This window comes from Vanellus vanellus (genome assembly GCF_965231255.1).
Source record: "Vanellus vanellus genome assembly, chromosome: 2".
Taxonomy (NCBI): domain Eukaryota; kingdom Metazoa; phylum Chordata; class Aves; order Charadriiformes; family Charadriidae; genus Vanellus; species Vanellus vanellus.
Genome location: NC_138906.1, coordinates 168,092,523 through 168,116,358, shown reverse-complemented (window position 1 = coordinate 168,116,358; position 23,836 = coordinate 168,092,523). Strand labels below are relative to the sequence as shown.

The 23,836-nt window shown below is 46.0% G+C and overlaps 1 protein-coding gene across 1 annotated transcript in view; it reads right to left on the bottom strand.

Moving 5' to 3' along the window:
• The window catches only part of ADGRB1 (adhesion G protein-coupled receptor B1), a gene marked incomplete at both ends in the record, with an annotated part of 212,136 nt that overhangs the window by 125,687 nt on the left and 62,613 nt on the right, over nt 1–23,836 (bottom strand). Inside the window, 9 exons of the mRNA XM_082499435.1 lie at nt 2,926–3,069; nt 3,976–4,084; nt 8,601–8,669; nt 9,696–9,890; nt 10,670–10,776; nt 12,297–12,398; nt 16,183–16,347; nt 18,743–18,907; nt 22,384–22,548. Of these exons, the coding sequence (XP_082355561.1) occupies nt 2,926–3,069; nt 3,976–4,084; nt 8,601–8,669; nt 9,696–9,890; nt 10,670–10,776; nt 12,297–12,398; nt 16,183–16,347; nt 18,743–18,907; nt 22,384–22,548 (1,221 nt within the window). The remainder of the gene's footprint in view (nt 1–2,925; nt 3,070–3,975; nt 4,085–8,600; nt 8,670–9,695; nt 9,891–10,669; nt 10,777–12,296; nt 12,399–16,182; nt 16,348–18,742; nt 18,908–22,383; nt 22,549–23,836) is intronic.

Below are 23,836 nucleotides of genomic sequence, written 5' to 3'. Positions count from 1 at the left end.
AACCCTAATTCCCACAAGCTGGGTTATCACAGCACCCTTCCAGGAAGGCAAAGGATTCCGGTTGTGATAGAGGTGGAGACTTATTTCTTTGGGTCTGGGACAGATCTTTAATAATGCAGCTGTCCATCAGCCCTGGTATACAAAAAGGAAATCCTCTGACATGCTACCCAGCTGAAACAGCATTGCATTTTGGTCACGTAACATCTCCCCAGTGATGTTCACTCACCAGCAGTGTTTGCACAACCTGCAGCCCAAGGGACACATCACCCAACTTTATGAGTTAGTGCTGGCCCACTGAAATCAGCTGTGCAAGATCAGCTCCCAGCAGTGAGGGGATCTGGTTTCCGTCCCCTCAAGCTCTCTGTCTCCATCACTTCGCTCAGGATAGCTGCCCCTACTTCCTATGGCTGAGAAAAGGTGAGGATCAAAACTGATAGAGGTGCATCTCCACTGTTAATCACCGAGTAAACCCTCAAAATGAGAGCACCAGCGCGGGATGCTGAACAAGGAGGAGGCAGTATGTGTGGAATGGGACACCATGGAGAAGTGAGGAACAATGGGAAGTTGTCACCTTTTGTTTGCACAGTGACTGCCACTTGGGAGCCCTCCAGCAGCTCTGTGTGAGGATGCTTGTAATAGAAATGTGGAAAACAGCACCACGGGGAGTGGATGAGGTCTCTAGGACAGGTCTTGGCCCCAGAGCAGGATCAGGTCTGCCTATGTCTGGTGCCAGAAGTTTTTCCAACAAGTGATTAAAGGTCTCCAAAAGTGAAGGCTCACAACCTCCTTAAATAAGCTGTAATAACCCTCCCAACATGTTCTGAATTTTCCTGGGAAAATAATGCTGTCTTCAAAGCAGAACAAAACCCAAGGAGTGCTGGATGTGGTCCTTGCTCTGCTAGTGACTCACTGTTTACCCTTAGGGATGTCACTTAGTTGTTCTTGGCCTCAGATTGCCCAAGTAGAAATGCTTGCTGTGTTGTTTCCATCCCCAGTAGGTAAACCCGCGACAAGAGGTCCTGGTATGACAAAAAGAGGCCAAAGGTCTTCTGACAGCAACAACTCACAGTCTCCTGCCTCAGTCCCAGGGAAGGACAGCACAGCCTGATGCAGCAGCCAGCAGCTTGGTCTCTCAAAGCCACTAGTGCCGCAAACAGCACCAGGGCATCTAGCAGGAAAACTCTACCTTGCCCCAAAATAGGCCCATCTTGGTGTCCTGATTTTTAAAACCCAGAGCTTAATCCTACCAAATGTTAAGGCTCTCTGCCAGAATCACAGAATCATAGAATGGTTTAGGTTGGAAAGGACCTTAGCGATCATCGAGTTCCAACCCCCCTGCCATAGGCAGGGACACCTCCCACTAGACCAGGTTGCCCAAGGCCACCTCCAGCCTGGCCTTGAACACCTCCAGGGACGTGGCCTCAGCAACCTCTCTGGGCAACCTCTTCCAGTGCCTCACCACCCTCAAAGTGAAAAAATTCTTCCTAATGTTCAATCTGAACCTGCCCTCTTCCAGTTTAAAGCCATTCCCCCTTGTCCTATCACTACATGCCCTTGTAAAAAGTCCTTTCCCAGCTCTGCTGTAGGCCCCCTTTAGGGACTGGAAGGCTGCAATAAGATCTCGCCAGAGCCTTCTCTTCTCCAGGCTGAACAGCCCCAAATCGCTCAGCTTCTCCTCATAGGAGAGGTGCTCCAGCCCTTGGATCATCCTCATGGCTCTCCTCTGGACTCTCTCCAGCAGGTCCATGTCCTTCTTATGTTGGGGACTCCACAGCTGGATGCAGTACTCCAGGTAGGGTCTCACGAGAGTGGAGTGGAGGGGCAGAATCCCCTCCTTTGACCTGCTGGCCACACTTCTTCTGATGCAGCCCAGAATACGGTTGGCCTTCTGGGCTGTGATCGCACACTGCTGGCTCATGTTGAGCTTCTTGTCAATCAGAAAGTGAGAAGATGTTGGTTCCAAGGACCCACATTCACGTAAAGGCTGGATGCTCCAGCAGAGCATCTCAGAACCCTTCAGGTTTCTTTTCAGACCTGGTAGTGAGGCCAGCTTGGCTGATGCACCCAGCACTCCCACCTCCACACTGTGACTCATATCCATGCCCTGCCTGCCGAGCCAGTGACCTCAGTGATAAATGCCTATACATTTCATTTCTGGGCGCAGGAAATTTTGCACAACTGCCATAAACCCACAATCTAGCAAAGCTTGTCTGTGCAGCAGACCCAGACCCATCGGTTGCTCACCCTGATGTGCTGACCCCCAGCTGCTTACCCTTACATGGCCCTACCAGGGCTGGATCTAGTCTTGGAGGGCATCTACAGCATTGTTTGCCTAAATGGCCACGGTGATAGGTGGCAGAACCATGCCCTGCCTTTCTTGTGCTGGTTAACCATTCTTATCTGGTACTCACAGAGATAACTACTGTTCACTACCATTAATGGAAACCCAGCATGTTCAAGGAGGCATGAGACACATTTCAGCACCCAACATGGCCTGCAGAGGATTGCAGACTCAACTCAGCACACAAGTGCATCAATGACAGAGGGATCCTGCAGATACAGGGATTTTTCCACTCCTTCCCAGGTTCAGAAACCTTGGAAGAAGCAATCATCAATGCAGCGTTGCCCTGAGACTTTGTGCCAAATCCAGCTCTTTTCTATATATGCTGCATATTTAGGAGAATATATACATCCACAGCCAGGCACTAAGCCTGCCCCTGAACTGTCGTAAGGAATTTAAGTTTTACTCTCAATCAGGCCACATCCGAAAGTCTTATTTGCACTCAGCAATGCTGTTGGCGACCAGCCTTTTGTGAGCAAATCTAGCTGAGCTGGAAGGACAATTTGAAGACCAGCCAAATGGAAGTAACCTCTCTTAGAAAATAAAGACATTTTCTTCTGGAGTGTCCTGGCTGTGCTGCCTACCTGTCAGCCCCGAAGACAGGATGCTCTTGGAGACGGTGACCTTGTCCTCCGAGTTCTTGGCCCAGTCCACCATGCCCCTCCAGCCTTTCATGGGAAAGGTGATGTCAGTTGCTGCATTAGCAGGCAGTTTGTGAATGCCGAGGACTAGAGGGAAGTAAGAAATAAAACCAGTAAGCAAATCCAGCCTCAGTAAATCCCCATACGCTGAAAAACACATTGGAGGCAATAGTGGGAAATCAGATAACAGGACGAGTGAGGCTGGATCTTGATAGCTGTAGGAGTGATGCTATCTTCAGGTAATGTCTATGCATGAAGGAAGATGGCACTAATTGTTAAGGGCTCGTGCTTCTGTTCATTATAAAGGACCTGCCTGCATTAAACTTGTCAGAAAAGAGGCCAGTCTACTCCAGCGTCCTGTCTCCAGGAGTGGCCTGGAGCAGCTGCTTGGGGAAGAAGTGTGAGAAAGAACAGAGCAAGATATCTCTTGGTCTGTCTTCCCGGCTTCCAGCAATCAGCAGGACTTCCTCAGCTGGTGAATGTATCCAGACCATCAACTTTAACAGCCACCAATGGACCTCTCCTTTGTGCATTTTCCCAATCCCATCATGAACCCATCTGTACTTTTTGGCTTCTGCAACATCGCCTGGCAACAAGTTTCATGCTGTGACTGTGCATACAGCATAAATCAAATACTGCCTGATGTTTGCTTGCTGCCTGATCACTTCATTGGTTGCTGTGCAGCTTTTGTGTCAAAAAAAATAAAAAGAACCAACTAATTCTGCCCAGTTTGTCATCTGTTCTCCATTCATGGTTCTATAGACATCTCTCACATCTCTCTGTGGACATGTCTTCTTCACGCTGAAGTCCTAACTTATTTGGAGAAAAGCCACCCCATATTTATGATCATCCATGTCTTTCCCCAGACCTTTTAATGCTCTGCCACCTGCTGCCTTCCCTCCTTCCCTCCCCACAGCCCAGGTTATACATACTGCACAGTAATTACAGATTTCTGGGGTCTCTACCCAACAAGGGTAGTGCAAATCAACTCACCCAGATTGTCCGTCACTTGGTAGGAATCCCGGAAATCTTTCATGCGAAAGCCGATGACATCAATGAAATCCTCCACAAGCCTAAACAACTCCTTGGCGTTTGGCCCTATCTGCAGAGAGAGGGGGAATACTTAGTAGCACAGAAATTGAAAAGCACAGCACGAGTTTGTCTGAGGGCAAAAGTTTCTGTCCTCACGTGTGTGCTGGAAACATACGCTGGATATAACAGAATATTATGGAACCGTGAAGAATGAGGACTAAGAAATCCTAAAAGGAATCCTAGAAAAATAAAAAGAAAGAGGCAAAAAGTAATATGACATTCAGATTGATAAAACTTAGGGTGGAGGGCAATACCTTGAAGCAAAGGGAAATATCTGGGACTCTCTGGAGCAGAAGATAATCTATCCATCTCCTTTCCTTCCATGGGATTACTTCTACTACCAAAAACCCCATCCAGAGAATACAAGACACTGCTGATACCTGTTCCCACAGTTAATGCAAGAAGAGAAACACACTAGGACAGACACTTAGCAGCCAGGATTTAATGTAACTCCACTTTCTTTCCAAATCCATTGACTGGAGTATTTGGCCCAACTTAGCTGTTCACAAGCCAGAGGTATTTGCAATTGCACATCCAGAGACACCATGCCAAAGAGTGAAGTTGTGTTCATGTTGACATGTTGAAGCTTTGCCCTTTGTCAAATTCTGAGAGCCTTTCCCAAGCCTCAGACCTCGCTGACGCTCAGGTACTGTGATACGTGGCCTGAGAAACATATTTGGTCTACTTCTGATGGTATATATAGGTTACCTACTGAGAGAGAGAGCCCACAAAACATTACCCCCACCAGGATAGTTAATTTTGCTATCATCCCACTGAAGCAGCCACACCAAAGGATCTCCATAGTCAAACATCTTATCTCAGGCACCTGATCACATACTCCTATCCAGAAAATCATCATGGTCTGGTTTTGTGCTTTCCTGTGTTGTTGGCAGGATCTCACTCTCCAAATAATCAAGTTGCTGCTTCCTGGGCAAGAGCAGTCTTGGAGTTTCTTTGTCTCTTTTTTTTTCTTTCCTGGTGTTTCTCCAATGATAAAGTTATTGGCAATAATTCTTCTTCATCTGTATTTTGCCAGGCTAACGCAAGGTTGTTAAACAATAACTAGTTTTTCCAGTGACAGGTTTCATAAAAGATAATCCATCTGAAAAGAGCTGTGCTGACTGCCTGTCTTTTCCTCAAAGTATGTTTGCCCACGGGGGCTTAGCAAATGCCACGAGAGGGTGAAGAAAAGCAATTCAGCTCCTTACATCTTTTCCTTTTCTGCCACTTTCACAGCATTTTCGGTTCCTCACCATAATCCAGAGATCCTGAGGTGGGTGAGCAGAGCTGAAGGGACAGCTGGGGACAGGCAGGAGAGCAGGATGGGATGGAGGCAGAAGGAAGGCTGAGCTGGCGAGTGTATGGGCAAGTACCGCAGGAGTGGCCATGAGTGTCTCTCTGTCTATCTGAAGTAAGCTTAGTAAGACTCAAACTGTCTGAGGATCAGATCAAAAAGTCCTGCCAGTACAGCAGGTGTGCACATAAGGAAGAAAAGGGAGTGAGGAAGTTATTTTTAACAGTATACTTTAATATTCAATTACCGTTTGAAATCACAAGGTTAAATTAACCCCAGGCTCCACCAGCCATTATCTTTCAGGCTTTTATCATATAATGGCCAACACAGCCTCCTCAAAAAAACATGGCAGCCCTTCTCCGAATACTTTTCCGTGTTGTTTTCTTTTTTATTTTCCTTGAACAACACCTCTGCCTGGGGGCCACAGAACACTGGGATGTGAGACTGTGATGAAGTTGGGTTTAATTTTAATGAGCAAATTAGGACCTGAAGGCCTCATTAAAGCAAGGACTGGCTCATCTTGTGAAACATGGAGTATGAATTTGGTCCAGCAGCTTTGAGGGAGAAGGACAGGGACTGCCAAAACCTCTGTTGTCATCCAGTCCCTGAAGATTTTGGTGTCTTAAAGTCATGGTTTTGGCTGTTATCTTGGTTCCCACTAAGGCAAACTTTTCTCCCATGATTGTCCCACTTCTTGCATAGGTTACGGTGATGCTGACGGAAGGTTGGGATGTATCTATCTATAGGTGCAAAGAGCAGATTGTGAAGGGAAAGCCGGTGGGAATAAATTGCCACAGAGAGTAAGCTGCAGCTGTTTTTAAGGAGATCAACAGGGTTTCCCTGTTGTCATGACAACTTGACAGTCTCCCCTGCTCTGTGCTGAAATATGTACACACCTGTAGTCTCAAAACTAATTATTTGGTCACAGACTCACAGAATCACAGAATGGTGGGGGTTGGAAGGGACTTCTGGAGCTCACCCAGTCCAACCCCCCTGCCAGAGGAGGGTCACCTACAGCAGTTGCACGGGACAGCGTCCAGGTGGGTTTGGAATGTCTCCAGAGTGGGAGACTCCACAACGTCTCTGGGAAGCCTGTGCCAGTGCTCTGCCACCCTCACAGGAAAGAAGTTCCTCCTCAGGTTTAGATGGAACTTCCTATGCTCAAGTTTGCACCCGTTCCCTCTTCTGTCACTGGGCACCACTGAAAAAAGACTGTTCCCATCCCCCTGGCACCCTCCCTTTAAGGCTTTATAAGTATTAATAAGATCACCCTTAAGTCTTCTCTTCTCCAGACTAAAAAGCCCCAAGGCCCTCAGCCTTTCCTCATCAGAAAGATGCTCCAGTCCCCTTATCATCTTTGTAGCCCTTTGCTGGACCCTCTCCAGCAGTTCTGTGTCCTTGAATCGGGGAGCCCAGAAATAGACACAGTGCTCCAGATGTGGCCTCACCAGGGCAGAGTAGAGACAGAGGATGACCTCCCTCCACCTGCTGGCCATGCTCTTCCTGATGCACCCCAGGATGCCATTGGCCTTCTTGGCCACCAAGGCACATTGCTGGCTCATGGTCATCCTGTTGTCCACCAGGACTCCCAGGTCCCTTTCCACAGAGCTGCTCTCCAGGAGGTCAGCCCCCAACCTGTACAGATGCATGGGGTTATTCCTCCCCAGATGCAGTACCCTACACTTGCCCTTGTTGAATTTCATAAGGTTCCTCTCCACTCAACTCTCCAGCCTGTCCAGGTCACACTGAATGGCAGCACAGCCTTCCAGGGTGTCAGCCACACCTCCCAGTTTTGTGGGTGCTGATGGTACGCTCTATCCCTTCAATCATGGAATGATTGAATTTGGAAGGGACCTCAGAGGTCGTCTGGTCCAACCTGCCTGCTCAAGCAGGGCCATCAAAAGCCAGTTGCCCAGGACCATGTCCAGATGGTTCTTTATCTCTCATGGAGCCAGACCATGTCATCCTCTTCCAAATACAATGGGAAGCCACCAGATTTCAGGGACAAAAGAGGAGAAGGGCAGGTTCACAAGGCTTCTCAGCTCCTGGTGGAGTTCCTGTTGCATGAAGGAACTGTATTCAGGTCCCTGTGCCACCTTCCGGACTGGCAAAAATTTTTCTCAGAGAACTTCCTTGGTTGGTGCAAGTATAACTGGACTCTGGGGTTGCTTTTTGTGTTGGGTGATTTTTTCTTGATTGTTTGGTATTTCCAGACCTCTCCAAGGAATTTTGTAGCAGTAACAGGTGGTTAAAAAGGAGCTGCCGTGTTCTGATCCACAACTCTGGGTACCTTCCACAGGACTGATCTCTCACAGTGCCTGAGTTATATTCCTTGCCCAGGTTTCTTTTCAAGCTGAGACCAAGGCAAGCTGGTGTTTCTGTTCCAAGATACAACAATGAGGAATGAACATAGAAGGAATGGGCATTAACGTGGGTCCATCCACCAGAGCTGCTGGTCTGAGGCAGAACTATTTCACTCTGATGCGATCCCCAAAGTCTGTAGTGAGATGACAGCATCGAGCAGCCCACGGGCTCACCAAGAGAATTGGAAAGGAACAAGGAGCAGGTCTCATGCAAGCCCAAACAGAGAGTTCAACTGGAGTAGAAGAGACAAGGGGCAAATGAGACATGGATAAGAAAACAAACAACACCTTTCCCTGATACACATGGGTTTCGGGAGGATCCCCAACCTTGAGAGGAGAGAAATAAAATATAACTGAACCCTTGTGCGGCTCATGCTGAGCAGAACCAGAAGCTCAACTCCAACTCAAGCCTGATCTTTGAGAGCTATCCAAAATTTGGTATTCACCACCAGTTTTTCACTGTTGGTTCTGTTTTACCTCAAACTGGGACATTCATGCAGAGACTGGCTTAAAGCTGAGATCCTGTGGCTCATTGAGTTACTCCGTAAATATGACTCAGCCTGGCACTGAGCTCACTCACATGACCAGTTGCATGAATCAGCTGCTTGGCAGCCAACTCTGAAGCTGACCACAGCTGACCGTGTCTGAATTGTCTGCCTCTTTCATCCTAAGGATTTATCCAAGGAGAACAGCATTGGTGGATGGAGATATTTTGTGGTCTGTGCTTGAAACAGATACATGTTGCACACAATGCATCATGGGCAAGAAGAGCTAAGGGTTCATGTAGACGCTTGGAAATTCCCTTTGTCATGGCTTAAACCTATGCTGAAAGCCTGTCTTGTTTCAGGGAAGGTGCTGAAGGTTCATACCAGCTGAGCTTCCTCCCATTTGTCCCGGTTTTCCTCCGATAAAAGATTGCTGATGATCTGGACAAAGTTCTGGAGAAGGGAGACAAAAGAGGAGAAAAGAGGTGGTTAGCCAAATGTAGCATTGGCTGAGAAGGACACGGTGATGTGCAAGGAACGTGTGAGAATCGACCATGCCCCAAGAGGGTTCTCATGGTCCCTTTCCCAAAGGGTCCCACTGCATTTCACAGGCCTTCGCCTCCGAGGATGTTAACAGCAAAACAGGTTTTAGTAAGGCCTTTTTCCAAAGACCTTCACTTTGACTTGTGTATCTGGTAAGACATTGGACTGGGAATATGCCTTATATCCATTACTAAAGGTTTTTAAAGGGCAGATTAAGTAGATGTCTGTCAGAAACTGGTTAAAACCAGACAATTTTGCATTGTATAAAACCCTTCCTATCCTATTTTCTACTATTTCTGTTATTTCCAGCATAAGGAAACCTTATGATCTTCTTTAGTCTGCAACCAGGCAAGAGAAGCAGTGATTGATCTGTGTGTATCTTTGCAGCACACTATGAGAAGGAAGGAGATAAGATATTTCAAGACTATTGATTTTTTTTTTTTCTCTCTAGCTTTACCACCCATTGCAGATCCTGTAGGATCAGAGTAATGTTTCAAGCCATGGGGTGATGACCCATCCCAAGGGTATATCTCGTAGCCACTCTGCATACAACTGCTGAAAGTAAAACCCTGGGATGAGAAGCCATCAAGACATTCTCCTACGCCAATATCCAGGTACCTGATACCACAGGATCATCTTACCTCCAGTCATTAGACTTCAATCCCTTCCAAATAACATTCTTGTATCAATTAGACTCCACAGTAATGTGCTATCAGGTTGAAACAGTTCAGAGTGACTTTGGTTTTCAAATTCTTAGTTTATAAACCAGGCAGAACCACCTTGAAAGGAGAGTTTATTAACACTTCACTTGGGCAGAAAATACTCCAGCTTTTCATCAGCATTGTATCAGCTATAAAGGAGATAAACCTTGACCCCTGTGCATGCACACACACATGTATCCTAGCCTTGGTCTCCAGGGTATGCATCTCAGCTCACCTGCACATCCCCAGAAGTTGGGCTATGGTAGGCCCTACGGAAGATCTCTGTCATGTTCCTGAGTACATCGATGGTGGAGAGCAAGTCCCCACTGTAGCTGGTTCCATCCTGAGAGATTTCCACAAGGTTTTGGAGCACTTCTGACAGCCCATCTCCCATCAACCCACGCTGAGCCTTGGAAAGATGTTCCCTGGTCTGAGAAACGGAAAGAAACATGACAAACACTTTAGTGACAGTCCAAGTCAAGTTAATAAGCTCAGTGAAGGAATTGCTGGGGGAAGGCTTTTGATCTTCCTTGTAATTCAGAGTGCAGACTAGATGAATCTGACAAATTTTGCTGGCCTGAGAGCCTGTGATATTTTTAAAATGGTAGGAGAGCAGAAGTGAAATTTTCTGTATGCCCACAAAGGAAAGGTTGTGTGTAGGTTCAGAAGAGATTACTCTACTACACCGACACTATTCTGTTTGTAACCCAAGGCCAGCTAGCAGAAGATTTTTGCCCCAAAACCTTGTTTTCCCATAACTAATTTGAGACTATTTTAGGAAAGACTGTAGCTTGTCATGAACAGGAGAGGGCAGTTCTCACAATGGCAATGTCATTTTAAGACAAGCCACAGAGAGATCTGCAGAAATTCATCACAACAAATATTTTAATGCTAACAAAAAATAAGTGGCTTATTTAAAAGCGATACAATCACAAAGAGGCTTACTGATAAAGTGATAGGAAAGATCTGGTAGGACCTGGATTCTGCCAAGCTAGGTATTAAAATCCAGCGAGGAACCATCCCTTTTCCATGGAGTCCCCATGCAACACGAGTTAAGCAAAAAACAGTAAGAGAAAAGCAGGGCAGAGCTGGCACCTCCCTTTCACATGGAAATGCTGATTTCCTTTTTTGTTTTTGTAACTATAACAGTGTAACAAGCATTTGGGGGGGATGCCAAACCTGCTGAGTTGTGAAGTCGGTCTGCCTTACCATCATTTGTATGTTCCTGTAATCAATAGAAACACACTTGATGTATGTTGGAGGCTCCCAATAAGCTATCCCTTCTTCATCTAAAATGCATCTTCGAAGGATCAGCCCTGGAAGAGGAAAGAAATTAATATAGGAGTAGGGACAGCAGGATGAAAGGCCAAGCACCTTCATGGAGACCACCCAGGACTGGTCAATGCATCCACATAGGTACATCTACCAGCACAAAGGGCAGCAGGAACATCTGCAGATGCCTGAACAACACGTGCAAGCATGTAGGACCGATTATTTTTATTCCCTTCTCCTGCATTGTCTTATTGAGGGGTAAGACAGCAAAGGAAATTGGGAATGAAAACAAAACCTAACAAACCGGGCATGGCTAGTTAAGGCGAAAGAAAATTTCTTGTGCCCTGGAGGGCAGTTTTCTTCCTGGCACAAGAAGTTCCACGAGCCTCCCCAGGCGGCATGGTTTGGTACTTGCAACTAAACCGGCCACAGTGGCTTCTGCTGCCTACGCAGTCTCAAGGAGAATAAATATCCAACAGCACCATCTTTGCATCAGCTGAAAAACTCTGAAAGCTGCTTGCAGTCCTCCCCCAGGCTTTTCCTCCGCTTCAGTCTACAGAGTTTTGCAGTGATGATCGCATGCTTTTGTGATGCAGAGGAACAGACATATCAGGGAGGAGGAAGGGGAGAGGGAACACCTTGCCCGAGCAATTAGGCTGCCATTTGGAGAGTCTCTGAGGAGAAAGCTTTGCTGGGTCCAAAATCCCCTTTCTACTTCTAAATGATTCAGTGACTTTGCTATGGATATAGGCCTTCTTCTAGCCTAGCATTTGGGATGACACTGACTGTCCCAGGCTGTGTAGGTCAGAGAGGTGCAGGATTTTTCTGTATCTGATGACCTCACTCAAACAAGTTAAAAATTTTACATTAATTATTGACACTGCTGCCCTCACTTCTGTTACTGCTTGAGACTGAGGAACATCCAGTTGAGGACAAGCTCTACCAACCAGAATGTCTCCTAGACCCTTCTCTGCACTGGTTTCCACTCTTTGGGGAATATGTGGCCAAGGTCACAACAGATAACACCTGGATGCCCAGATCCTATCACTTCACCATGGTCAGACCATCAACTTGAGCACCTGAATATACATTTAGAGAGCTGCTATGGTTTTTAAGAAGGAGAGGAAAGCACCCAAGTGTGAGTGGACAATACAATTCAGATTTCCTACTTGCAGATACTAGTGTTTTTTATGGGCAGCGGAGAGAAATATAACGCTCAAGTCTAGAGGACTCTGATAAAACCCTACTTGCTTCTGCAGAGCTATTTGTAGATAATGGGGAAAATATACCACAATCACCCTTAATTGCAAAGCTGTCCCAGGACTAGGCAGTAGGTGGATGGGAGACCACCTCAGATTCTCCAGTATGAACCAAGAAGTTGTTGTTAAACAATGAAGGACCACAGGAACCCAGACAGAGTTGATTTAGCTCTGAGTGAAAGGAGTGAAGTTCATTTGTTTGTCCTGTCCTCCCACAACCAGGTTCTCCTCATCTAGGAGGTAAAGGATGAAGGATATCTTGAGGGTGCGCCAGCTCCCCAGCCAAGGCATGCAGTCATCCTTACCGGTGGCATTGCGGGGACACCGGACAGCTGCAGCATCCCCAGCAGGTGTCTCTTTCCAAACCACAGAGGCAACACTTTCCTCATCACAGATTTCATGGGGCTCTGCAAGGAAGGAAAAACTCCATTGATAAAGCCTCCTACTCAGGAGGGACATGGAAGAGGCAATGGAAAGAGGAAACAGGGGAGTGTGGTGTGGAGGGAACAGCACTGTGGTGCGAGCCAGAAGGCCTGCAGGTGAACTCCCAGCTCCGCAGTTGCTTGGCGTGTGGCCCCTGACAAAACCACTTAACCTCTCCAGAATTTGCTCTGCTTGTCTGAAAACTAGGCATCCATCCATCCCGAGGATTAGCTTGCTAATATGCATGTAACAACCCGGGAAAGTCCACTAACACACTTGCCTTGCTCTTTTCAAGAAAGCTGTTGTTGATATACCCTACTAAAGAGTTTTCTTTTCTTGTTTAGTGGGCAGATGTCCACCTTTTGTGGGTGAACTCCATGGCTCCAGAATCTACTCCTTCAATCCTTCAGGGTCACCACCTTCAAGGTTGGATATGTCTAAAATGAGGCTTAGCATAAATAAGTTGGAATAAGAATGAAGGAAAGAACAAGAAGTAGATGAAAAAACCAAGATGGACATATCCCCTGGGTGGACTTCATTCGGGCCCTCTCTCTGCAACCATCTTATGGGAGGACACAGGGAGAAGATCTGAGCACCAACAGGATGGATTTGCATCAGCAGGTCATTTCCAAACACTTCTGCAGAGTCCAGAAGACTGCAGAAATGTGTTTTGGGACATCACAGAAAAAGCTCTTTGGAAGGAGGTTTTCAGATGCTTCTGTCTGCGGGTGGAGCCGAGCTGGCCCCAGAGTCGGTGGGACCTGACAAAAAACATTCACCACAGGAGAGCTTTGTGCCAAGAAACTCATTACTTGCAGCATGTAAAACAGAGGGAGCTGTAGAGATGGTTTTAAAGCTATTTATCACTCCTGAGGGTGGGGAGGAGAAAAAATTATATTTAATGGTTTTCAATTGCAGCTTTTACTTATTATGTCTGTAAAACTACCAATAAAAAGGAAGCTGACTCCATGCTGCAACTGGTCAGGAGACGCAGCTGCAAAGCCAAAGCCAACCAGCCACGGAGCCTGGCAGCTGTTCATACTGGGTCCAGTGGTGCCAGTAGAGACGTGACAAGGTTGTGGGGAAAATGTACATCTGCCATAAAAAAAAAAAAAAAAAAAAAAGAAAAAAAGAAAATAGAGGGAGGTCTTGAGTTTTCATGTTTCTTCCAAGGGGGCTACAGGACAGCAAGGACCATGAAGGCTTCCTTCGACGAGAGATTGTGCAATGGATGCACTTACATAGACCATTTCAGGACCTGCATGATGGAGCAAATACCCAGTGATGGACATACCCCATTGCTGCTCTGGAACTGGCTGTGGGGAAGGCTCAAACCTAAGATTATGGGCATGAAAAGTCCTTCTTTGAAGGACTCGTACAAGTCCCAACAAGCTACCTACATGTCGCTGCTCCTGGAATCAAGCTCCAAGGCTGTGTGGCTCCAGCCTCAGATGCAGTTCAAAGACAGATTCCTCCCCAGTAGACACTGATAATGAACAACTTGCTCTCTCTGCTTGGAAGTAGATGCTCCTTCCTCCGTTTTAAAATTCCCTTTCGAGTAATCGCTATTGTAATGTAATCCCAGAGGGAAAGTAGGACCCCTGCTGTGTTCTGCACATATGCAAAAATAGTCCCTATGCCAACAGCTTATGACTTCTGTAGATAAGGGAAAACATGGGTGGAAAAGAGGCAGTTTTATTTCCAACCTGTTGACACAGAGCTATAGGACAGTGAGATTAAGTCACCCAGTTGCGACCCGCAGAGAGCTTGTGGCAGAGCAGGGAGATGAATGCAACACTCCTGCCTCCTGGACCGGTCCTTTGTCCTACGGTCACAGATTCTCCACCTCAAAGTGGGGTTCAAAGGAGGGTTTGGGGCATGGAGTGGGAAGCTTCTAGCACTCTCAGTCACAAAAAAAGAGAGCACAACAAAAAGAGGAGAGGGAGGGTGTTCACATCTGACCTCCCCTTTCTCCTCCTCTGACCTATCAGACCTTCCCGGTCTCACCACCCCTGCAGTCTCCCTGGGGACCACTGAGGGATGCTGTGGATCAGAGATGCTCTTTAGAAATACACTGATTGTCTGGCATTGTCTTGCCAGTGAGTGCAGAAGCAATTCCCAGGCCAGCAGAGAATCGTTTCATCCTCTTTTTTTTTCTTCTTCTTTTTTTTTCTTTTTGATGTTGCTTCGTAACAAAATCCTTTTTACCAGAGTAACCTATTTGCACTGGGCGATTTTAATAACCAACCCAATTAAGCTCAATTCTTCTGTTCAAATCAAATCATGCCGGCATTTGATACTTTCTTGAGAACAAATTGAGCAGGTTTATTTTTAGCCTCGGATGACTCCCCACCTTTTCCTTCCCGTGCAAATTAACAACTGCAAGGAGACCCTTCTGGTTTTGAACCTTAGCAGGGCTCAGTCCCTGAGACATGCCTTTTCCTTTTGAGCACTGAGCAGGCATCAGCCCCTGTGGAAAGAGAAGAAAAGATTGGGCTTGTTCTGCCAGGGCCCCAGCTGGCACACACTGAAGCTGAACTAAATCTGCGTCGCTCTGTAGACACCACCAGACAACCCGGTGCTGAGATTTTCTATGGCGAGGGAGAGCTTTGTGGCTGAGTTCGAAGAGACTCTCACACGCCACTGCTAATTGAGAGGCACAGCTTGTAAGGAGAGGTGATGTCTTTTATTACAGAGGAGCTGGAAAGACTGAATATGCTGTCTCTAGGCACACAGCCTCTTTCTCTGTTATCTTCCAGCTAAACGGGCTGAAACTTCCACGCTGGAGTGCTTTGGCTTTTATCTTTGTCTTCAGCGGTTTGCAAGGGAGGCTCAGGGTCAGCTGTCCTCAACGTGGCAGATCCGCCTCCAGAAACATCTGCGCCACAACTGTTACCTCTGTCCTGAGCTCCAGCCCGTTTTTTAGGGAGACACCACTTTCGACTAGGACCGCCAGGATGCCGCCACGAGAGTCTCTCCTGTCTCTCACTGAGCTGCTCTGACAATTAATTACCCTTTTGGTCAAAAATCAGGGCCTGTTAAGATCGATGCAATCTGACTGCCAACACGACATAGGCCATTGATTCCCCACCATCAATTTCATCAGGGTCTTCAGCTCAGACCGAGAAAGAAAATAAAAAGGGTGCACTTTTTTTTTTTTTTTTCTGGCCTCTGTATTCTGTGTGAGAGACAGACAGAAACATTCTCACTTGAAAGGGTTTACTCCTAATTTTCACATTAAACCCCAGGTTTTCCCCTGTCCTGCAGCTCACTTGTCCTCCATTCAGGCTTTTGCACCTTTTTTCTCAAATGGATGCTGCTGGAGGAGGGTGAGATTGCATAAGGCTCTGACAGATGTGGGCACATCTGTCTTTTTTAAAAATTAAGTGGTGCGCAGGTCTCCTGGAGGCTACGTAAGGGGTGGGAGAACACTGTAGCATACTTAATATTCAACTACTTCATGGACTTGAGACTCTGATATCAGGTTTTGCTATCAGTGTGTCTTCTCTTCCTATGACTCTATGGCGATTAAAAGATGAAAACCATTGAGGCTAGACTGGTGGGACTTGTCGCACATGCACTGAATTCAGCTGTTTCCACTGGTTTTAGCAAGAATTAAAGCCCTGGATGTGTGTTGTGTCTGGGTTATAGGCATGGTCCAACTAGATCACAACTCCTTGTTGCATTCAGCTCTCTGACAAACAACGCTCTTTCCAAAATCTCTGTCCCCTTTTTCAAAGGAAACAGTGAGGTGTTTGGGGTACATACCAGGACACTTTCTGTCATTGCACTGCTTATACTCTTCCTTGGGACCCTGGCAAGTCTCTCCACCGAAGAAGGGCCCGTAGCACACACGATCACGTCTCTGAGTCCCACCTCCACAGGTGGTGGTGCAGCTGCCCCACACTCCCCAGGCCTGCCACTTCCCATCCACTGGAGACAAAAGAAGAGAGAAACACCCTGTCACATCCCAGACATAATCTTTAACAGAAGGGGGTAAGGTCCCAAGGTGAACACCAGAACATAGGGTGAGGTCAGAACATGGCCCGGTGGGAAGGGAGATCTCCAGCCGTGAATCTTTGTCTGATCCCCAAGAGACATGAAACCAGTGTGTGCCCTTTCCCCTTGTAGCAGCCCTTTAATAGCCAAGGGTGGTCTTGTGTTTCTCTTCAGTATCCTCACCCCCTGCAAAAACAGCCCTGTCTCTTTCCTTGGGCTCAGATTTGGGGCTGTGCTTATGAATGCTCTTCAGGTGGGCAGGGATTCAACCAGCCTTGCAGCCACATCTGTCAGCCAAAGTACTGAGTTTGAGTTGGGTTGGGATGTACAATGTATGTGTGAAAATAGACCTTCCCAGAGAAGGTCTGGCCCAGGGGATTAGAAAGACCAGCAGAGCCCTTGGGTGAGAAACCATGAAGAAACATCAAATAAACCCCCCTCCAGCTGTTGCCGTTGCACTGTTGTCTCATGTGCCTTGGAAAGAGGTTGGGAGGTTGCCTCATTCCATTCTGTCTTCTCCCAACATCTTTACAGATTCAGTGGAAATGCTACTTCTTTTACATTAACAATGGCATTTATCAAAATGCTACTTCTTTTACATTAACAATGGCATTTATCAAAGCACTATAAAAATGTTAATTAGCCCTCACAACAAGCCTGCAAGGTAGGGAAACATTCTCTTCTGCTGCATCACAGATGAGAAACAACAACTCAGTGACAGAACTAGAGCAAAGACCTAAATCTCCTGATTCCTATTTGGGTTTTCATTAGGAGTTAACACGTCGTCTTGGGTTGAAAAACTCCTTTCGGGAGGGTGGGGGATCCCTCTCTTCTTCTTCAAGAAGTAGAGGAAAAAAAGCATAGAAAAGGGACAGGACCAACCTTGGATGCTTTCTTTGGTGACACTGTATACAGTAGAAGCCATGATCAACATTGCTTTAATAACTAACTCTGAAACCAGTGGGAAAAGGTTGTCTAAAAAAATTAAGGCCCTTTTTGCCTTTGAAGATCTCCATAAATTGCAAAGAAGGAGAGAAATACCTAAACACAAAAACCTACTAGAGACCATGTAGGAAAGTCCAATACCTATGTTAAATACTGCTTATGCTCTGCTGCAGATGGTGGTGTTTCCAGAAAGGACAGGGATTCCCTGTGGAAACAGGTATACCAGGCTGAAAAGCTACTGGCTCCTATGCTTGTGGAGTGTAGAGAACAACACTTGCTCAACTGAGCAAGGTATGAGAATTGCCTCAAAAAGCTGAGCTGTTTCTGGCTGTCCCTGTTCTCTCGGAAAGGGGCGAAAGATCCTCTCCATCTCAGGGATCCGCTCCTTCTGAGTCCTATGGTCTAACGGGGGATGGAGCACCCAGGGAGAACCAGGGAAAGGGGCAAGAGAAACATGGTAAGAAAAGTTGCTTGCTGATCAATATCTCGAAGGGTTCTAGATGTTCAAGCTCCATTTCCAGGTCAGAATATTTTCCACACCACCTGTCCCTTCGCAATGGTGTCCCCCAAGACTTCTGTTCAGAAAGGAGGAAACTGCATCTGCAACTCTGTAGTGCTGGTGCCAGTCTGAGAAATGCAGACTTTGGGTGTTAGGTGTGCTCTGGTATCTGTTTCAATTTTCTTTGTTTCTCCTGCGTGAAATTGCTCTGCTGAAGCCCATGGTCCATGGTATGAAGACACAGTACAGTACTGGCTACAATAACTAGGGCAGCAGGAATTATTACTATTATTATTATTACTATTATTATTATTATTGATGCTATTATTGTTATTATTATTACTATAAGACACAGCTAGATGAGTCAAGTAAGTGACAACTCTTACATAGGCATGAATCAAGGCTTCATCCTGTCAGATCTTGTCATGGATAAGGTTCAAAGCCGTGATACAATAGCGGTCGCTTCCCTGTTTGCTTCAACTATAACTAGGAATGGTGAATTGGCAGGAGAAGTGGAACAAAACAAAAAAATAAAAATCAAAAAAGAGGAGGAAGTTGAAGCATTGTGGAGGTATGGAAAGGGTTTCATTGATATTTTGTTTGGTTTTTTGAAGCACATGATGCTGCAGACTGGTATCTAAGGTTAGAAAGACACGCTCCCTGTGGGTAATCACTCACCTCTCTGGGGTTTTCTGGAGCATTTGCCAGCTATGGATTCTGGCTTGCATGGTCCACTGGTATGATCCACAACCTCCTTATTACTGCGTTACTGGTGAAAACTGTGCAGATATTCCCCAAAGAGAATAGGGGGGTATTTCACAAAAGCATGCCTGGGACTGCAGAGAAGGATGACCCAAGAAAAAGAAAAAGCCATTTGTCACTGACCTGGGCATTGGCGTAGGAAGCAGTCCCGGGTCTCCACCCAGTGTCCCTGGCATTCGGCTCCCCCGTAGGAGGGTCCATTGCACTCCCTCGTCCGCTGCTGGGTGCCGTTGGAGCAGGAGGCGGAGCAGGAGCTCCAGCTCGACCACTCATTCCAGTTGCCGTCCACTGAGTGGCCCAAAGAGAGATAACAAAACTGAATGTGAAAATCGCTCCCTCTGGAAGGAGGCATGTGCAAGAGTCTCCGGCCTTTGCTTACAGGGGACCAAGGCAGGGAAGGACAAACTGGAGTCACAGAGTGTTACAGAGGGCAAAGATCGTCAAGAAAAACTTCAAACAACTGTGGCAACGGCAATCTGTTGGGACCCTCTGCAGCCTCCGACCGGTATGTTATGGCCTGGCAGGATGCAAGTGCGATAACATTTCAATTTTCATGTCCGTATTCTACATAACACCATAAAAGTTGAAATTATTGATATTACACATAAAAGGCGAAACTATTAATACCGCTAATCACAACATAGCATCAACATAAAGAACATGGATCATGTTTTCACTGAAAATTTTGAAGGAATCAATACATTACCATGACATTTCCCATTTTGGGAAACACTTTTTGAGGGAACCAATTTTTCACCAAAGCAATGCGCGAGTCTGCAGGGAAGGAAGTTTCTCAAGCACCCAAATGCTCTGTTTTTCATTAAAGCACACGCAGAGACTTGAATCACAGAGTTGTTCACAGGAATTCACGCTGCTACTTGGGAAATGCTCAGAGCAAAGGTGTACTCCAACATAAGACCATGAACAGAGTGCGCGTGTGTGGTCAATGTACTTCTCTCACGGCTGAATTAACACTGACAGGCTTGATATGACTCTACACAGCAGTGCCTTTGATAATTAAATAGAGGAGGGAGGGGCAAGAGAGGTTATGATAGGGACGGGGATGGAGAGAAACATGAATACATCTTATTAGCATCGTACAGTGTGAGGCATTCCCAAGTGTGGCAGCTACACTCTAATTGGTCCCTGATCAACAGATTCATCACCCAGTCTGCTATTCCTAGAACACTTTTTTCTCATTAGCAGCGGTCATCATGCTCTGTTTAGCTCTCACTAGCTGCCTGTTCTCACTCCAAAAAAACAATCTGAATCCCTGAAAAGCTTGAATTCTGGCTCAAATTACTTTGCTGTAGATTGCAGCTCATTTCTTTTTTGGCTTTGTTTTTTGGTCCAAGTATATATGCACCGTGGTCCCCTGTGTGATCTTCAAGGACTCCAACAGCCCCAAATAGCCCCCATTGTGGTTGAGCAGCTTTTTGTTTGCAAGCTCGTAAAAAAAAAGTAAAAAAACATCCAAATGAGCAACTGTTAACTCAGAGGGGCTCACGTGAGCTCAGAAGGTGTGAAAAACCAGGCAGGCATAAAGGTATTTCCAAAAGGTGCTTGTTTTTGGCAACCCAACCTTGATGTTTTCATCGTGCATAAATTCAACGTGTCATGTCAGTAGCTATCAATCTCAAGGAGGGGAAATACAAGAAGTGGTGACTGACAGGTGATTCCTCTCTGGAAATGATCCAAAACCCCACAAAGTAGGTCCTACCAGGTATAAATTAACATAGCTTTTCTGGCTGAAGGTATTGCAGCTAATTTCCACGAACTGATGGTGTGATGGTGTGCTCATCAGCAATCCCCTATGTTGGAAAAGGGAGATTGCATTTACCAAAGTAAATGTTGCATTTACCAAAAAAGTTGCATTTACTAAAGAAGTCGCATTTACTAAAAAAGTCTAATTTACCAAACCCCTACCTGCTGCTCTGGCAGCAGTGATTGGAAGCTTACCACAACTGTGAGCATTTGGAGATGGGAAAATAAAAGAGAGCTACATCCATAAATTGCTCATTCAGCGGGGAATAGGGAACCAATAATTTTCTTCGAGACGAGAGATTATTTATTCATGTACTGTAATTTCAGATATTTGAAAAATGGAGAAACAGAGATGGCCGTGTTGCACCTCCAGCCATGTGCACTGACGTAAAGACATCTCTTGGGCAAGATGCTGAGGGCTCTCCATCACAGCTGCAGCAAAGACCGCTCATTGCCATTGTCACACTGCAGCGTGACTCTATCAAAAATGTTCATTGGAGTCTGGCTGGTGTAGTTTATGCAGAGACCGGCATTGTCTTCCCCCTTCTCTCTCTCTGAAGGACTCGGGACTCAGCCTGTGATATCTACTGCTCCAGAGGAACAAAGGCTCCGTTGTCCCCGCAGCAGAACATTTTTATCAGTTGTAGTAATAAATCCTCAGAGCGGGGCGGTAATAAGCGATATGACCGTCTGGTGTGTCAAGTACTGAGCAGCTCCCATTGTTGTGCTTCAATAAGTCCCCCAACGCTGTACTCATTTGGCACTGCAAAGCCACTGATTGCCTTTGTGGCATTAATTAGAGATGAAGTCTTGCAGTTGGGCTGCTTGTCTTTTCCACCACTGTTTCGTTTGCTGCAGTGTAACCACATATTTATTTGTATTTAAATGAATTATGGATCAATGTTAACTCAGGGTATGCTTTATTGCCCAAGTAATTCCAGGTCTGACTTCTTCAATTTGTCTTTTTATGACAGAGTCAATTTGGTGTCTGGGATGATCTTATTTAGAGTTGGGTCTTCTGGACAGTGGCCAGAAATCCAAGGATAGTTACTTGGGGTGAAAACTGGGTGGGAAATGCCAGGAGACTTCTCACAAATGTTTTCACAAAGTTCTCGTCACTCCCACAACCCCTCTCCTCCTCCAAGGGCATAATAATGTCTCATAATGATTCTCATTAAACTGGAATAATGTCAGTTTACATTACCCCGGGAGAGGGGAGGAGCGTTGAGGAAGTCCCTCTTGTCTGGCTCATGATCACCAGGACACCCTGAGTTAAATTAATGGGAACTCGGTGGTAAACCTAGGGCCTGTCTGGTTTAGGAGGAGGAAGCCACAGGAACGCAAGTGGATTTCCAGTGGGTAAATGGCATTTGATCCTGAGGTTTCCTTCTTGTGGTTTCAAAGCAAAACTTGGGGAGAGGCATTTGGAAGTAAAATCTAGGGGGAGGGAAAAGATACTTAAAAGTACTAAAATATGGCATGTAAGGCTCCCAGGAGTCTCTTAGTCCATCTCACCACCCAAAGCAGGATCAAGTGTAGAGAAAACTTGCATATATAGTGAATTAATGTGCGTATATTGTAATAGTGAAACTACTAATTAATCCCAGCACAACAGCAAGCCCAGTCAGGCAAAATAACTTTAAAACATTTACTGGAGATAACAGGTGAGGAGCTCAAGATGGTCTTGGAAAGAGCAGTGGTAGCTGAGCCAGTCCAGATCCAACCCATATGACGTGTCCTCAGTGAGTTATTACACAGGGCAAATCTGAACCTAAGACAAAGCTGCACCGAATAACCCCAGAAAGCACCTCTAGGTTGCTCCTTCAATGTGTCTCTTCCTCATAGAGGATCCTCTTCAGGATGGTGCAGACTGTGCTCATTCAGTTGATGGTGCAGACTCTGTGCTCATTCAGTTGAAACAGCTACAGACCCACGTGTGGGCATCTTTGGTGATGGGGAGACCTGCTGGAGGGAAGGCTTTGAATCTCTAACTGCCTTACCTGGGCAAAGTGCAATGTTGCAGAACTTTGTTTGTTTCTCCGGGCCCTCGCAGGGGTTCCCACCAAATTGCGGGGGCTTGCATGTGCGGGTCCGATCCCTGTACCCTCTCCCGCACGTGGAAGAGCACAAGCTCCATGGAGACCACTCGTCCCAGGTGCCGTGCACTGCAATCAAAGAAGAAGAGTTAAGTTTCCTTTCCAAAGGAGGTTGGGAGAAGCGGGTAAGCCCACAGAGCACAGGATGAGCAGCATGTGAGAAGTGAGTGTGGGACGGCCAAGAACAAACCAGCCCAAAATGGGCAAGAGGGACATCACATAATTTTTTATGCTTTGATATCAACACCAAGTGTCTGTTATTTTCCAGTCTATTTGAAATAAATCACAATGCACTTTTAATTCACCCTAATTTTTTTTTAGATTTTTGAGCCAAGAGAAAAGGGCATTTTTTGAGCAAAAGATGCAATTAGCTAGAGAGCAACAAATATCCCACCACCCTTTGGGAAGCATCATCACCATCATTTTGTCACTTCTTACCATTATTTCCCTCCCTCAACACATTTTCTCACTGAATTGTCAAAAGCTAAAGCATTTTCAAGCTCTCAGAAAAGCTGTAGTCTGGCTACTAATTACTATCATACGTCAGTGACACCACAGAGGCAAAGCTAGGGAGACTTGGAAGAACAAAATGGCATGGGCAACGTGCTCCAATAGTGCTCAGGCCATCACTGGTGACTCCTGGAATTAGACATCTAAAGCCTTCTAATCTATATTAATCTAATCTTCTCCAATCTAATCTAATCTAATCTGGCCAGGTTATTTATGGAGGGTTAATCACTGTAATCTCTAGAGGCCAAACGTTACAAGAATGTACTGATCTCTCTTAAGGGACTTCATCCCTTCCAGCTTTACCAGAGAAGATAATGCAAAATCAATAATGTTTCAGAAAAAAAAAAAAAAAAAGATACTTTTGCAGTCCTTCATTTGTTGCTAACAGTCACCAGTATCAGGAAAGGGTGTTCAAACTTAAATTTTGCTGTTGTTACCAGGCGTCTTGCATGATAAGAGATAACTAGAGGAGGAAATGCAGGAAACAGCATGGGAAAACAGCTTGGTGGTTTCCCCATTGCAAAATTGGTTCAGAACAATGATGTTGCTGGTCAGGAGTCGTTAACAACACACCAGGTTTAATAGCATAATTCTTGAAAATAATGTCCAGGTTCCCCAGACTGTACATTTTCATCAAAATTGTGGAAGAATGAATATGAAAACAGAGATGATGGCTGACTCAATTCATAAACATACCAGCAGTTTTTTTTGCTGATTTTGCAATGATGTGCCCAGTGTTGGCATCTGAGCAACTGAAAGTGTCATCTGGTGCTTCCATTTCCTGCACCATGCTTGGAAACACCCCAAAAGGGCACATGTCTTTCAGATGTACTGTGTTCATTGCCTT